Source organism: Mchenga conophoros, linkage group LG11 (genome assembly GCF_057382185.1).
Source record: "Mchenga conophoros isolate Kocher_MC1m ecotype Shallow Benthic linkage group LG11, M_conophoros_male_GT1.1, whole genome shotgun sequence".
Lineage (NCBI taxonomy): Eukaryota > Metazoa > Chordata > Actinopteri > Cichliformes > Cichlidae > Mchenga > Mchenga conophoros.
The window spans coordinates 36570564-36586540 of NC_140536.1; the positions used below are offsets into that span (position 1 = coordinate 36570564).

At 40.7% G+C, this 15977-nt stretch overlaps 2 protein-coding genes across 2 annotated transcripts; both read left to right on the plus strand.

Moving 5' to 3' along the window:
* Nucleotides 1-541: 541 nt before the first annotated feature.
* On the plus strand, nucleotides 542-12530 carry tektl1 (tektin like 1). Its single transcript, XM_085292729.1, has 8 exons — nucleotides 542-925; nucleotides 4364-4648; nucleotides 4915-5019; nucleotides 6184-6334; nucleotides 8059-8225; nucleotides 8310-8405; nucleotides 8478-8591; nucleotides 9406-12530. The coding sequence occupies exons 1-8, from the start codon at nucleotides 596-598 to the stop codon at nucleotides 9601-9603; spliced, it is 1446 nt and encodes a 481-aa protein (XP_085148855.1). The 5' UTR covers nucleotides 542-595; the 3' UTR covers nucleotides 9604-12530.
* On the plus strand, nucleotides 12129-15927 carry LOC146564929 (uncharacterized). Its single transcript, XM_085292730.1, has 3 exons — nucleotides 12129-12244; nucleotides 13274-13393; nucleotides 13518-15927. The coding sequence occupies exons 1-3, from the start codon at nucleotides 12193-12195 to the stop codon at nucleotides 13721-13723; spliced, it is 378 nt and encodes a 125-aa protein (XP_085148856.1). The 5' UTR covers nucleotides 12129-12192; the 3' UTR covers nucleotides 13724-15927.
* The last annotated feature ends 50 nt before the right edge of the window (nucleotides 15928-15977 follow it).

Consider the following 15977-nt stretch of genomic DNA (forward strand, 5'->3'; position numbering starts at 1 on the left):
ATTTTCCACTTTACTCTGATGTAGATGAGACTTCACAATGCATTCTATCAACTAAAACCATAAACTCATCAGGAAGGCATTTAGGGTCAAAGATCACGGGAGCCACAGGGGGCTTCAGGGAGTCGACCCCTGCTGGTCATTATAGAGAACGCAGGTTTAAAGCACTGTCTAAGTTAAATTTTAATTTCAGTCAGATTTTATATTTAAAAACACGCACATTCACAGAGCTCCTGACTTCCTCCTCCTGAAGCTTTAAAAGCATGAGGCTTAAAGCTGTAGACTTCCACCCCCACCTGTTGCAGAATTCTCACATCTCTTATAGTTTTGTCTTGTTTTTAAGTAAACTATCAGTCCTCGCCTTCCTTTAAAGAACCAGATACGAAGTAGAGAGGAGCACTGATGCGCCACAGCTGTGTTTCACAGTCATTTAAGAGTTTCTGTGAAAGTTGAAGGGGAGATCACACTGAGTGCTGCGTGTCCTCTGTTCCATTTTCTCTCCAATCACCAAACAGCTTGGAGTTTCTAGTTACTTTAGCTACTGTTGCTATGGAGATGACACAAAGTTTTCACCCTGGATACTTGGTAGCAGTCACAGATGAGGCCAGTTCATAGCATAGTGATGCAGGTTCAGTCGGTTCCCCTCGGCTCTGTTACCATCGGACCGCAGTCCTGGCGCGAGGGTACGGTCCGCTCCATTCGGCGTGCTGAGCGCCTGGTCCGGCAGACTCGAGCCGGGCAGCCCGCTGCGTGCAGCCAGCCCCGGAGCGGCAGCAGCAGCGCCGCTGCAGGAGTAAGCCTAAAGCGCTCAGACGGCACAGCGGAAGTCACAGCCAGAGATAAGATAAGAGCGGAGGCGTGCAGACCGAGGAGTCGTGACTGCGTCTGCAACCAGAAGATATCAAGACGCCAAAGTGCAGGAGCCATGGTGAGACAAACGATCCACAGTGTGCCAGGGTGGTGTGAAAGCCTGAAGTTATAGATTTTAAAAGTAAATATATGTAAACTATTCTAAACTAGCGTTCACAGTTACAGGAATCCATATGAAAACTGCACAAGAGTTTAAACTTCATTTCATATTGAATAATAATGAATAACTGTTTTGCTCTGTAATTAAGTCAAGGCAGCTTTATTTGTAGAGCAAATTTAAAAGACATCAAGTATCGGCCAGAGTGCTGAACAGAGGGACGTGGAATTAAAAAAAAAAGAGGAATTAAGATAAAGGAGGTAAAGAAGATCCAAAAAATCCATATATATACACATAAGCAGACTCTTAAATACACTTGTCTATACAAGTATATATGTACACATACATGCATATACGTATAGACACACACAGGTATGCACGTGGACATAAATACATGTATACATATACACATGCATACAACATCCAATGTGATAACAGACCGGAATAACTAAGATAGAATAAAAGACTTAATCAGTCTTTTTAATTATGTCATAACCCAGCACGAGCAACTGTTTTAGCATCTAAATATACTAAAAGTACCTAAATTAAAATTACTCATAATGCATTAACACACTGGAGGTGATTTTAATTACTTATACCCCTGAATAACTTTATTTAATACAGCATTATACATATTCATAGATTTAAAATCTGCAAAGCAAAAATAATGGTGTGGTGCACACAGATGTGGAGTATTTTCTTCCTGGATTCAAGCATCTAAAAAACAGAATCACAGAGAAATACTTAAACAAAGTCTATTAAAACTGAATCAGCAAAGTATTTAAGTAAATCTACTAAACTGCTGCTACTACTACATTCCACTGCTCACCCTATCCATGCCCTCATCCTGTGGTGTTGGGCATTGTGAGCTCAACAGTACTCCAGTCCAGTGGCATGCAGACGTTAAATTTATGGGGTATGAGCCTGAAAAGGTTGGAATCTCAGCTCGTAGGGAGCCAGGATGAGATGTTTTAGGAGATAAACAGACTGAAACATTCTTTACAGAACACTGCAGAGCAATGAAAAGTAAGGTAAGGTAACTTTATTTATACCTAAAGGCAAGGTAAATTTGCTTTACAGAAAAATGACAGCATTTGACATCCCTTTAAAAACACACATACCTAGTAAAGATATACACCTCACTGTGGCACATATATAGTAATTTTAATATTTCGAATCAAAAACAGTTCTTATTTAATTCAGTGACAGCAACGGGGACAAAGCTATTTTTATAACGCTTTGTCCTGCATCTCGGAAATAGAAACCTCCGTCCTGAGGGAAGAAGCTGAAATTCACCCCTTAGAGGATGGGAACCATTTTTAAGGATTGATAAAGCCATCCTCTGTACCTGCTTAGAGTACAGGGAGGCTAAACAAGACTGTGGCTCACCTATCAGACGACTGGACCATCTCACTATCTGATTTAGAGAGTTTTTCTCTGTGACAGAGGTCTGACCAAACCATGCCACCAAACAAAAGGATAAAACAGACTCAATAAAAGAACGATAAAACAAAGTTAAAATTTTTTGGTCAATGTGGAAATGAACAAGTTTCCTAAGGCAATAAAGGTGCTGGTGACCCTTTTTACAAACTGATTTGCAATTTTGATCAAAGTTCAGTTTTTCATTTATTATGGTCCCAAGATATTTATATGATTGTACTTGCTCTATTTTCTGACCTTTAATTAAAGTGACTCCGTCCCCATTTTGTTGTTTCCTAAAATCAACAACCATATCTTTTGTTTTAGATATGTTCAGCTGGAGATGAGACTCCTCACACCACTGAACAAAGTCATCAATGACTGGACCGTGGTTAATTTCACCCTCTTTCAGTAAGCTAACAATAACAGAGTCATCTGCATATTTAATAATGACCCTGTTTTCATGTCTGCCCTGACACATGTTTGTATAGAGAGTGAATAATAAGGGCGATAGGACGCAGCCTTGAGGAGAACCTGTGGAGGAGAACACTGGGTCAGACAGAACCCCATTTATTCTCACTCTTTGTGACCTGTCTGTTAGAAAATCTAAAATCCAGCCCACCAGGTTTTTCCTGATTTCAAACTGTTCTAAAAGTCTTTTAATTAAAATATGGGGCTGTGTTGTATTAAAAGCCGAAGAAAAATCAATGAAAAGAAGTCTTGCAAAAGTCCCTTTACTCTCTACATGTTTAAGAATTAGATTTAGTAAAGTCAAAAGTGCGTCCTCCACTCCTCTGTTGGGCCTGTATGCAAACTGCATTGGATCCAGCTGACCTTCAGTCTCTTTCATAATCACATTTCTGATGATTTTTTCAAAGACTTTCATGACAACTGAAGTGAGGCAACAGGCCTGAAGTCGTTTAGAATTTTTGGACGACTAGATTTAGGGACAGGAACCACGACTGCTTCTTTGCAAAGAGAGGGCACATGTTGTGTTTGCAAGGATTTGTTAAAAATAACCTCAAATATAGGACTGAGTTCATCAGCACAAGATTTAATTAGGCGGCACTAATATTATCAGGACCCTGGCTCTTGTTCACATTGACTGTATGAAAGGCCTTTTTAACATCGCTGAGTTCAATGATAAAGTGCTGAGTATCTCTCAGTTTCTGTTTCAGTTCCAAAATATCCTCGCTAAAATCAGAAGAACTAAAACGAGCATAAAACATGTTTAAAGCATTTGCAAAATCTCTGTCTGAATTAAAACCATCTAACATGACCTGACTGCTGCTCTGGGGATTTTGAAACCCTGCTATGGTTTTCATACAAGTCCAGGCAGACCCCAAATTTTTTGCAGCAAATTTGCTTTCAAGAAGGTTTTTGTAGCTCTGTTTTGCTTTCAAGATCTCGATTTTCAGTTCCTTGGTGGCTGTCTGAAAATCGGTAACAGCCCCCTCTTCAAAGGCCTGTCTCTTTTTCCTTAAACAGGATTTGACACTTTTAGTGACCCATGGCTTATTGTTAGCGTAAATCTTAACACGCTTACGGGGTATAATCATGTCTTTACAAAATACTGCATAAGAGCTAGTAACATCCACCAAAGCGTCGAGATCATCTCCACAAGACTGAATAAAAACTTCCCAATCTGTACACTTAAAACATTCCTGCAAGGTAAGCACAGATTCTTCTGACCATATGTCAACATCCTTAGTCTTTGTCTTCTCTCGTTTTAAGACAGCCCACGGAGGAAAGTACAGCTTTATAAATCAGCAATATTTTACACTTGTTGGTAGAGGCAGAGCTAAATTCATTTAAGACTCTCATCTCTGAGACATTTTAAGACTTAAAACACCTTTATTTTCGAACTCTTTCTATATTAAAAGCCTTCACTTGTTTTTATTTAGATTTTCATCTTCTGCATCTTTTAAAGTTGACTGATGTTTTTGAGTATTGGACTCAGACATTGAGCTTTTTTTAAAGTTCCCTGGTGGCTCTCAGAGGACACCTGTGGCCCCGTTCCCACCTTCCAGCCTGCGTGAGCAGTGTGCCGGAGCCAGTGTTGCTGTAGTTGCTGACTACATGCGCAGAGTTCGGGAGGTGGAGGTCCAGCTACGCAGGCAGGCTGGCAGAGTGACCGAGGAAGGTGTCAAGCTGGAGAGAGAGCGAGGACATCTGGAGAGGATGCTGCGCAGTCTTAGGACCAATCTGACCATCAACCAGAAGAGCTCGGAGGGGAGAACCAGGAGGCCATCCACCACTGAGACGGCAAGCTTACACAACACTTAAAATGCTGAAATTCTTCTGTCTACTTTGGTGTTAAAGATGCTCAACCGTGGTGAAGTATTTTCTGCCCGGCACCTCAGGATCATTTTCAGGATTTCAAGTGCAAAAACTTGCCTGCTTGCCTCACACACATACAGCATTAAATCTTTATTACCTCCAGTGTCACTGAGAGTTAATCCAGCACCAAGGATTATTTGATGAAGTTCAGAGCTGTAGACTGAGGCCCTGACAGGTCTGCCCCTTTGCAGGAGAGAGATGGTGCTGATTACTTGCTGCTGTGGGAGAGGAGAGAGCTGGCTGAGCTGAAACAGGATCTGGAGGGAACACTGAAAACCACACTGAGCCAGCTTCAGGTGATTTACAGTCCTCTGTCTTCATCGCTTGACTTGTTTTCCCTCCACTCTACCCTCACAGGCATGAGAGAGGTTAGAAAAACAACAATGCTCAGGTATCACTAACCTCCACCCTTCTTCTTTAGATTTTGTTGTTGCTGGATTTATAGGGACAGTTTATCCACCTAAACTGTTCCGATGTGAGACGAGTGAATTCTCTTAAATTTAACACATTTAAAAATCCAAAAAACTTGTGAGCAGTTTTGTGACTAGAAGTTTGGTGGATGTAGATAGTAGAAAATAAGTAGTTCCTTTGTTTTGGTTCTTTGAAGACCAAAAGGCGAGTGCCATTAGGTTGCATTATATTCAAGAAAAGGCATAGACCCACTGATAAGATGGTACGGTGATGTGTCTGTTTTAGAGTCAGTTGTCCAATCTTGTTGGTTAGAACTACAGGCCAGAGGAAACATATGTAAATTCACTTTTGAGGTGAACTGTTCCTTTAAGTTAAAGCTCAGGCATTTCAGGGGATGAGTAACAGGAAGTAACAGCCATGTAGCATATATCTTTGAGGTTGCTAAACTTAACATGTTTATGTTTACTGGGTTACTGAAACTCTGCTGCGTATCCAGGCTGTTGATGCCTCGACCAGCTGAATGAAGAATTGAAAGATTGCCTGCATGGGTTTCTTTAGGCTGCTGCAGCTTTTCCCCACAGCAGAACTGCTTGTTGACTCTGAATAGGCTGTATGTGTGAATGTGAGCTTGAATGAAGGTCTTTCTGTGTTGGCCCTGTGATAGACGGGGACATGTTGTTCAGGGTCTAGTCCACCATTTGCCTTATGAGCTGGGATGCTGGGATAAGCTAAAGGCCCGAATGCCCCTGAACTGGATGGGCTGTTTGTTGTCAAGCATTGGCTAAGCGCACTGAACAGAGAGTATAACTGAATAATGTACATAGACTGTACAGAAAGATACATGTAGCCACTGTGAAATAACCGATTGGTTTGCGGTTTGCATTTTCAGTCGAAAAAACCCCCCCACTTGTAAATCTCACATATTTTATTTTATGAAACTTTTTATTGTTATTTTTTACCACATTTTTCTCTCTGCAAAGTAACCCGTACCTATATATTTGTCTGCCAGCTGCTGTCCTAATGCATTATTTCCTGCCTTCTTCTTTAAGGCCCTGGGTGAGAGCAGCAGACAGCTGCTGGACTGTGCCAGTGAGAGGGCTCGAGTACTGGAACTGCTCCCTCTCAGTGGCTCTGCTGGAGGACATGACTCTGCACCTCAGACCTTTATCAAAACAGACCCCATCAGCCCCTTTACTCCAGGTACACTCAGGACAAGGAGAAGCTCTCGTTAAGAAATTTTATAAGAAATAAGAGCAGATTTTGCCCAAATATCAATGAAACAAGTGAGAAAAACAACAGCACAGTTTTTACACCACACATAAATTATATATTTTCAAAACAAGATCCTAAAAACAGAGAAGTATAAACTCCAGAACTTTAATTAAACGAATTAGTTGCTTTGTGTGTGGTCACTAATCTACACAGCCAGTGTCCCTGCTCACACTCAGAGAAAGAGCAGATCATCTTAAAACTAGAGATGGCACGATACCACTTTTTTATGTCCGATACCGATACCGATATCATAAATTTGGTTATCTGCCGATACCGATATGAATCCGATAGTGTTTTTAATCAACAAAACTGTTTTTTAAATATCTTGCCGCATTTTGTATAAGTTCATACTCAAGTTTAAAACAACAACTACACTAAAGCTATTCTGTTATACCTGTATGCAAAAAAAATTATTTCATAGTTCACCAATACTGATCAATCTAATAAACTTAAACCTACACCATCCTCCCTATTCTGGTATTTGAAAGAGTACTTAGCATAAATATTAAGCAACCTAACTAATAGGGTTCCAACTCCCAGCAACAACAAAAATAAATAAATAAAAAATGGGGAACCACCCCTCACGCGCCACCTCATGATGCTTAATCGACGTAATCAACCTTAATTTGATGCAGTGTGAAAAAAAATGCACAGAAATCAATTATTTTTCAAGAAATATTAAATAGATTCAACATCTTTCTTCAACAGAATTGCAGACTGCACAGATGGTACCTTCCCAAAGGAAAAAGTACTATAGCTTACTAGGGTATATATATTAGACTTAATAGTTACTATATACAGTAATGGACTTCTATTCATTTTACATCAAATTAAAACTTTGGGTGTCAGATAATTATTTATTAAAAGCTCGACATTTTAAATGAGAATAAGAAAGAAAAGTATGTCTTTGTGCCCCCTTTTCCCTGTTAATGCCCTATCGGCCCCCCTGGCTAAACTTTGTTAGATCCGCCCCTGCACAGTTACCAGCCGTCAGCTACGTAGAAAAAGATCCTGGTGTAGAAAGTAATATTAAATACATTCTAACAACAGCTGATCAAGCTTAAACGTGCTGCTGTTGTTCAGTCGCTGGTTTCCTCTTTCTGGTGCAAAGTGGGCCAAAAACAAACCAGAGAGACGGACTCGCGACAGAAAAGCCGATCAGCTGATCGTTAAGCAGTTTCATGATTGAAGTAGCAGCAAGAAGAGGCAGTCGCTCCATATATCGCTTGTTAAGCTTAACGCAGGAATGCTTTACAAACATTCAGAGATGGACTTACACACTTGCTTTACTTCTCTCGGGATAACTTTGTCGGAGATGAAATGCCGGGTTGCTAGCAAAGCTCCAAATGCTATCCAGACCACCGACAGGTCCCGCATGCCACAGCCGCTCTATCACGTGATGCATACTGCTCCGACGTGCTAAGTTCTGAGGTGAGTTACGGCGTGTTGCAAGTTTTGTGAGGTGCTTTCGTGATATTTAATGGATCGGATTACATTTTTTATTTTTCTCCGATATCCGATCCAGTAATTTAGGTCAGTATCGGACCGATACCGATACGTAATATCGGATCGGTCCATCTCTACTTAAAACAGATCTCCTGTGTCCTCAGGATTAAAATTGACAGATAGGATATCCCCTGCTTCTCTTGCAGAGTGTAAAAAGGCTTTAGAGTCGTCCTCCCTGAGGGTCAACCAGTCGCAGCTACTGAGAGAAACCATCAGACGGACGCTAACCAGCGCCATCAGCAGGCAGAAAGCTGCTCATTGCGCTGTCAACGACGGCCTGGTGAAAAAAATTGCAGAGACAGTCACTCTGCAGGTAAAAAGATCCTGAATTAATGCAGAAGTGCATTTTTGTATTAAAGTAATAACACATACTTAACTATCATTCTGTCTTCTGTAGCAAAATCTGGCGCTGACGTCTGCAGCCACCCGGCAGGCCATGTTTCGTAAGCAGAGGGAGATCAACTGCATTCGTCACAGCCACGGCAGAGCACAGGTCAGAGAGCGTGTGGAGCGTGTTTATTTGAGATTTCATGAAAACGTTTGGCTCACGCTGTCCTGCTCACAGGGTCCAGAGTACAGCGGCGATCTTCTGTCCAGAGAGAAGCTCAACAGGCCTCTGGTGAAGGTTTATCAGAGACACCCGGGGACACAGTTACCTGAAGCTGCTCAGCTCATTCAGGTGCGTCCGACACACATTCGGCTGCCACATTCATTATCATACTTCCTGAAGTGTGTTTTGGCCTTTACCTCGTCCTGATGTCAGGTATCTGAGTCTCTGACTGCTGAGGTTACATGTGTGTGTTTGCACTGTGATGCTAAGCTGGGAGTGTACTCTAAGCCAGCTGGACCTTTTGTGCTGAAACGACTAAGCTAACAGACTCTGCTGCAGGTGTGTCAACATGGACGGTGCCTTTCACATGCAAACTGAACCAGTGATAAATTGAACATAATTAATCTGCAGCTTTAATATTTCCAATCATGTTTTCTTTTTTATATTCTGGTAACATTTAATAACTTTGCTGATTACTGATGGATAAATATTTAATACACATTTGTACAAAGAAAAAAAAATCCAAATACAGGGTGAGCTGAATGCTCTGGGGTGATGTTAGTTTGCACTTGAACTCAGCAGAAACTAATCTGCATGTTTGTCTGCAGAAACTGAAGCTGAGACTTGTTTCTAAATTCTGCCTCATGCATTTTATGGTTTGCAAAAATAAATTGTGACCTCAAAGCAGAACGATAGGCGTGAAGCACAGTCTCACTCTTCAGCTCAGTCTTTAAAATTATGCTTAATAATGCTTTGCATGTCAGATACGACTAAAAATAAACACAAACTGAACATTTACCAGGATTCGTATCATTATCATTATGGAGTACAGTGGCTGGTGTTCACTTGTATTAAAAAAGCAAAGTGGTTTATCACTCTAACCTCTCATTTTTCCTCAGACAAACAAAATCATTTTGAAATGTGTTTCCTGTGTGTCTCTCAGAGCGGTGCAGCGCTCAGACGATGTCTTAAGTCCTCTGAGGGTGAGCTGGGGAAGCTGGAGCACACATGTCTGCAGCTGCTGGATGACCTGCAGGGCAAGAGAGCTGCAGCTCAGGTGGACGCAGCTGTGGTCCGCATGAGGCGTCAGCAGGTCGACAAGCGAGCCATGCCCGCCTTCCTCCAGCAAGGGGCGCTGTGATGCTAATTTAGTTAATGAGGGGAACTATTTACAGGTTAAAGAACATTAGAACAGCTTGAAAATGCACTTTAAGGTAAAATGTTCATGCACAGTCTTGTTTCTTTGGCTTATTTATGTTTTTTCCTAAGCTGTTTAGTTTTAGTTGAACTGTATTGCATCATCATAGATATTTAATACACAAGTGATCTGCAAATTTCAGAAAAAACACATTTTATTCACAAACCAAAACATTACATGTTTCAACTTAGAAAATATACAATTTTGGAAATATTAGCTCATTTTGAATTTGATGTGGCAACACGTCTCAAAAAAGTTGGGACAGATTGTGTGGCAGTGTCCTGTGGCCCCTCTTCTTTTATATCCAGTCCCTAAATGTCCAGGGTCTGGGGAGAGCAGCTGCTGGACCAGTTATATTTCTTGTTTCATGATGCTTCAAAGGTTTTATGTTGATGAAAAGTCTGGAATGCAAGCAGGCCTCTCCAGCACTGAGTTCTGATAATAAGTCAGATTGTCCCTCTCGTCCTCAGTCCGGAGGACACAGTGTCCATGTTTTCCAGTAAGAATTTCAGATTTCAGTTTGTCCACAGAACAATTTTCCACTTTGCCTTTTAACGAGCTTTTTCCCCAGAGAAGTTCTTTGCATGGTTGTGCGTTACCCTGCTTTTGGGGATGGCGCAGAGAGCTGTGTTCAAAGACTGTGATTTCTGGAAATGTTGCTGAGTCCATGCAGTTGTTTCCATGACTGAATCATGTTGGTTTTTAATGCAGGGCTGCCTGAGGGTCCAACGACCACAGGCATACAGTTAAGAGTTTTGACTTAATCATCATTTGCATATCACCATCATGCAGATGATGAGATAGTTTTTTACACCAAGAAGTATTATTATAACTTTTCATGTTAATCTCAGACTCTTCTGTTGGTACAGCCCATCCAAAAATCCTGTTCTCCAGATTTAAATTCTAGTGTGTCTGAGCCGTCTGATCTGAGGATGGATATTCTAACCAAACTCTGAGCTGATAGCCTCATACTGCATCATCTTGTTAAATACGACAACTTCTGGCTCCAAAAAAATGAGCACTGTTCGATTCAATTCAATTCAATTCAATTTTATTTATATAGCGCCAAATCACAACAAAAGTCGCCTCAAGGTGCTTTATATTCTACAGTAGATACAGAGAAAAGCCCAACAATCATATGACCCCCTATGAGCAAGCACTTTGGTGACAGTGGGAAGTAAAAACTCCCTTTTAACAGGAAGAAACCTCCGGCAGAACCATGCTCAGGGAGGGGCGGGGCCATCTGCTGTGATTGGTTGGGGTGGGAGAAGCAAAACACCATCTTTGACACTTAAAATACAAAATCAAAGACCATGGGGTATGTCTGTTTGTTGTTTGCACCAACAGGCATCTGGAGCTATCATCAAGTGGACACTCAAAGAACTGCAGCATTTAGGAATCGCATGCTAAATACTGCAGGCTGTTATTCTGCAGTCTGGCCTGATAGAATAGAATAGCCTTTATTGTCATTGTACATGTGCAATGAAATTGTGATGTACAGTAGGAGAGATGAAATAAAAAAGAGAGCTTTGTTTGAGCTGCCTTCTCTCACTGGAGAGTTTAACGCCTGTGCTGTTAGGATGAAATCTTCAGCAGCTCCACAGAATTCAGCTCTGGGTTTGAAACCAGTATAATTCTGTGGGTTTCTCTCAAGACAGCGTATCACTCCACAGACACACACACACTTTCATTCTGATCTAATTAGGCTATCTGTTATTGAAATAACGATAATAACAACAATGGAAAGAATGACTTTTTGTATGCCTGAAAAACAGAAATAGGAAAAAGTATCCAGAGATGGAGTAATTCAATTATCTTATCTAACACACAATAATCATATACTGCAGATTATCTCAATGCAAACACTATGAACAAATCTTACTGTGAAAAAACATGAAATCACCCTGTGCTCAGTTTGAAACTGTGGGACTGTTCATTGCTTCTAATCACTTTTCTCGTCATGGGACTGCAGGTCACTTGACATCCCTCCCACCAAACTCAACGTCTTTCATTAGGAGATGAGATGTGATTTAATAAACCTGCCCTGCTTCACCTCAGTACAGACACATGTCACATCATTCTTTAGAAAAAAAACCTCAAGAAAGCTTAATACTTTCCACTTTTTCCACATTTTAAGCTACACAGATGTGGATTTTCTTCATAAAGCCCCGTTGATTATCTTAAGTCTGAATGGACCTTTTCTAAGCAGCCATGGCTTCGAACAGAAGTCTAACAGTCTAATTTAATCATAAGGAGTGGGGTGGGAGATTCTCCCAGAGTTGATTAAGGGAATATTAAGAGAAACCAGTAAGAGATTTACCTTCAGATCTCTGTGGCTGCTCCGTCTGCGTGAAGCTAGTTTGTAAAACTTTAGCTTTAAATTAAAAGAACAAACAAAAAACAACTTGATTTCTTGAATTCAAGATGAAAACAGCGGATTCATTCTAGAAAATATTCTGAAAGAAACGCCTTTAAGAGCTGAAGCGTCGACCGGCAGGAGGATTTTCTCCTGGTGAGACAGAAACATCAGTGATGTCGAAGCTGCTTGGCTCTCTGCTTCTCCTGTGTTTACTTCCAGCTGTGGGTAAGTCAGCAAAGACGGTGTGTGCATGCTTCTGCTCGTGTGTTTAAAGGCACAATCCATGCAGCTATAGCAGACAGAAAACTCCAAGGTTAACATTAATATAAAAAACCTTATTTTCTTGCATAATTAAGATCTATTATTTTCCCCTCATTGTTTGATGTATGAAATTTTTGGAAAAGAACTATTTAAGTAGCTTTAATGTGAGATGAAGAAAGATGTAACTGGGAAACTGGAACCATTACACCTTATAAAACTGCCTAAATAAAATTATTTTAAAATACAGAAATATTTTTGTTTAGTAATGAATATGTTTGATCTTTGTATTACTTGTACATATAAAAAACCTCTTTGTGTCACATGATGCCGTTCCATAAGAAATATCCAAGTGCATTAGCAATCAGAGGTAGTTAACATAGAAGAGTTTAAATAGCTGAGGCTAACAGACAGTGCACAAGAGAGTGCACGCAGGGTGGAGTGGGTGGAGGTGAGACAGAAGGATACATGTGAGAGTAAAAGGGAAGGTTTATAAGACGGTAGTGAGACCTGCTGTGACGTATGGTTTGGAGACTGTGGCACTGATAAAACGACACGAGGCAGGATTTCACTGAGAGTGACCGGACAGGATTAGAAGCTAATATATCAGAAGAGGCGAGCCTGAGTTTGTTTGGACATGCGCAGAGAAGGGATGGTGGATATGTTTTAGAAAGGATGTTTAATACCAGGCAGGAGATGCGTGATGTAGTGGAGGAGGATCTGCAGATGGTGACCTCTAAAGGAAGCAGCTGAAAGAAGAAGTGGTTAACATTCGTGTTAGTGGTAAAGAGAAAGCAGTGTGTTTCATCATATTAGGGCTGCAACAAATAAATATTCTAACCACTGATTAATCTCGGTGATTAATCATTTTGAAGTACATTTTTAAAAGCAGTTTAAAAGACATCCGTTTTTACCATCCTTGTATTTTGTGATTATTATGATTCAGTTGACTTTTTTTACTGTGGCTCACATGCAAAACTCACATCTGTACTTCAGTTCCCCTCTTCTGTTACACCTGTGTGTTCCCCACCATCTCCCCTCTGGACTGCATCAGATTCCCCCTGAAGTGTCCACCTGGGCAGCTCTGCCTGTCCAGCCGAGCCGTGGGTGAGAAAGGTGAGTTCAACTCGAGTCACTGAAAGTCAAATTTAAATGAATCAAAACTGAGAAAAAGAAGCGAGAAAGGTCAGCGCCCGGCTCGGGGAGGAGTGTGTCAGTGTGATTTGCTTCTTTCTTTCAGGGGACTTCCGTGTGGTTTTGTACGAGAAGAGCTGCGTCCTGCCCTCCCTGTGCGGAATCACGGGTGAAAAATACGCGCTGGGACTCAACTTCACCTTCACCAATGAATGCTGCAACACTCACTTGTGTAATGGCGCTGCTACATCTGCTGCCCCCTACTGGATTGGGACATTATTCACACTTCTAACTCTGTACTCCGTTTGGTGAATAGTCAACGATATAAAGCAGTTTGGCAGAGATAGAGTTCCTATTTCCGCCCTCTAATGGACAAAAGCTGTACTAAACTTTTTTTAAAACACTATATTTATTTATTTTTACTCTAACAGTAAATCGGTAACAATAAGCCAAGCGCACCAGTGTAGTTCAAGTTCAAGTTCAAATTTTATTCGCCACATGCAGTGGCAGGTTGCCCTGCAGTGGAATGAACCCGCCCCCGACCTTACACACACTACACAGACATCACATGGGGATACAAGTCAGAGAACGGTTGCATTACAGAAAAACCACTGAAATGTCCACTACAATGGGAAAGTACAAGAGGAAAAAAAGAGACCTCTACTCATGCTGGGCTCCTATAGGAGGACAGCATGAGAACAGGAAACAAAAAAACTCCTCTGCACAGAAAGCACAGAAATGTCCACAGTACAACATTATAGAGCACGTGACCAGCAACAGGGATGGGTAGGGGATAAGGAGTAATCCCAGGCAACACAGCAGCCATCCTGTAATATCCAAATTCACACAGACACACATGAAAAAGTACAACGTTTAAAACAAACAATGTCCTGGTAAATTTTCTGTTGGATCCAAAAATGTCACAAAATTAAAAAAAAAACGTTTTGTCGTTCAGTATATGCAGGTCTTGAAGGTTTGAGTCCATTTATAATATTTTGTCTTCATTAATTTTTGCTCATTTTTATGATATGTCTGTGTTTCTGGATACAAACCAATCCCAGTGAATCACAGTGAAACAGGCTTTCTTTAGCCTCTGCACATTTAGTTCATATGCATATTTATATCGTAACAATTTACCTGCATTAACCAGTTACAGTGTATTAATCTGAGGCATGAATTCACCTGCGGATATTTTCATTTTAAAATCTTTGTTCTGTGCATTTATTTCATGACCTGAAGTTTCTGACGAGCAGGATGGAAACATTCTAAAATACTGATATGACTGCCTTTTAGTGGTGTGCAGATTCTTCCGATACCAGTAATTTATATTCTAGAATCGATTCTCATATTAAAATATCGATATTTTAGTACTTTGGGGTAAATTTGTAGTTTTTCATTAACAGGAACACAGTGGAAAGAAACTATATCATTCTGATCGTCTAAATTGGAAGGAACTACTTCCTCTTACGCCTTTCACAGTCATATGCGAAATATAAATGTATAAATGTGTGGCAGCCCCTGGCGTGGGCACTCACAACAATGGCTGAGCGTGAACGGAGTCATGTGTGGACGTATTTTACCTCCACAAACGGCCGAGACGTGGTTTGCGATACATGTGGCAAGACAGTGAGGTGCTGTGTCAACACCACTAACCTGTCAAACACCTCAGAGTAAATCATATCACAGAATATGACGAGCGTATGTTGAGGCGAACTGAAGAGGAGGAGAGGGACAGGTGCTGCTAGGGGAGACAGATGAATTTCGCGGAGTCCTTTAGTGCTGCAGGCAGGCAACGTGTTCAAATAGTGCAAAACTTCAGTTTTGTTTTTAATTTCTACATGATAATTCTACATTATTAAGCAATATGAACAAGTAGTCTGATGTCCTGTAATCATTATGAAGTTATATTATTACGACTACATAATACAATTATATATTGTATTATGAAATACAATGAAACATTAAGTTTTTGTAGAGAGTATTGGTATCGGATCAGTATCGTCGATACGACTCGACGGAAAGGAAATCAGTGGTACCGCACATCACTACTGCCTTTCTTTAACAGTCCTTTGTATATATCAGCAGGTGTTTTGGAGGTCCATTGAGTTAAATGTGTTGGTTTTACAAAGCATGCAACCTGTAGAAGTGTAAAGGTTTTTTTATTCAGATTGAATCGATTCCTGTTATTGAAACAGTCAGGATAAGAACATCTGTCACCAGATGGTGAATCTTTTCACTCCTTTTAGAACACAAACAGTGACGAGTCACAGCCTGGCACCAAAATGTAGACTAAACATCCAGGGTACCAATTGTTCCTGTTCCTCTGTATCATAGACATTCAATTGGTGGCATTTTGCATTGAAAATATATGTTTCATGATGAGATGCTGATCCCATGACCAGATGCTCAATAACAAAAATCATGCTGTTTTCTGCCCTGAAAACTGAATATATTTGTCTTCTTCTGTACTTCTGAAAGACAAAAAAAAATGCTGGAAAAATAAAGCAAATGTAAAAGCACAAAATGTCAACGCAACCTTCTGTACTAACAGAGCCTGTAACTGGGA

Bases quoted from the DNA above. Each gene is read 5' to 3' on its own strand.
- LOC146564929 (XM_085292730.1), top strand. From the start codon at position 12,193: ATGTCGAAGCTGCTTGGCTCTCTGCTTCTCCTGTGTTTACTTCCAGCT. The intron at 12,245-13,273 runs GTAAGTCAGCAA...TCTGTACTTCAG, and splicing joins GTGTTTACTTCCAGCTGTGG to TTCCCCTCTTCTGTTACACC. The intron at 13,394-13,517 runs GTGAGTTCAACT...TCTTTCTTTCAG, and splicing joins CCGAGCCGTGGGTGAGAAAG to GGGACTTCCGTGTGGTTTTG.
- tektl1 (XM_085292729.1), top strand. From the start codon at position 596: ATGAGGCCAGTTCATAGCATAGTGATGCAGGTTCAGTCGGTTCCCCTC. The intron at 6,335-8,058 runs GTACACTCAGGA...CTTCTCTTGCAG, and splicing joins CATCAGCCCCTTTACTCCAG to AGTGTAAAAAGGCTTTAGAG. The intron at 8,592-9,405 runs GTGCGTCCGACA...TGTGTCTCTCAG, and splicing joins AAGCTGCTCAGCTCATTCAG to AGCGGTGCAGCGCTCAGACG.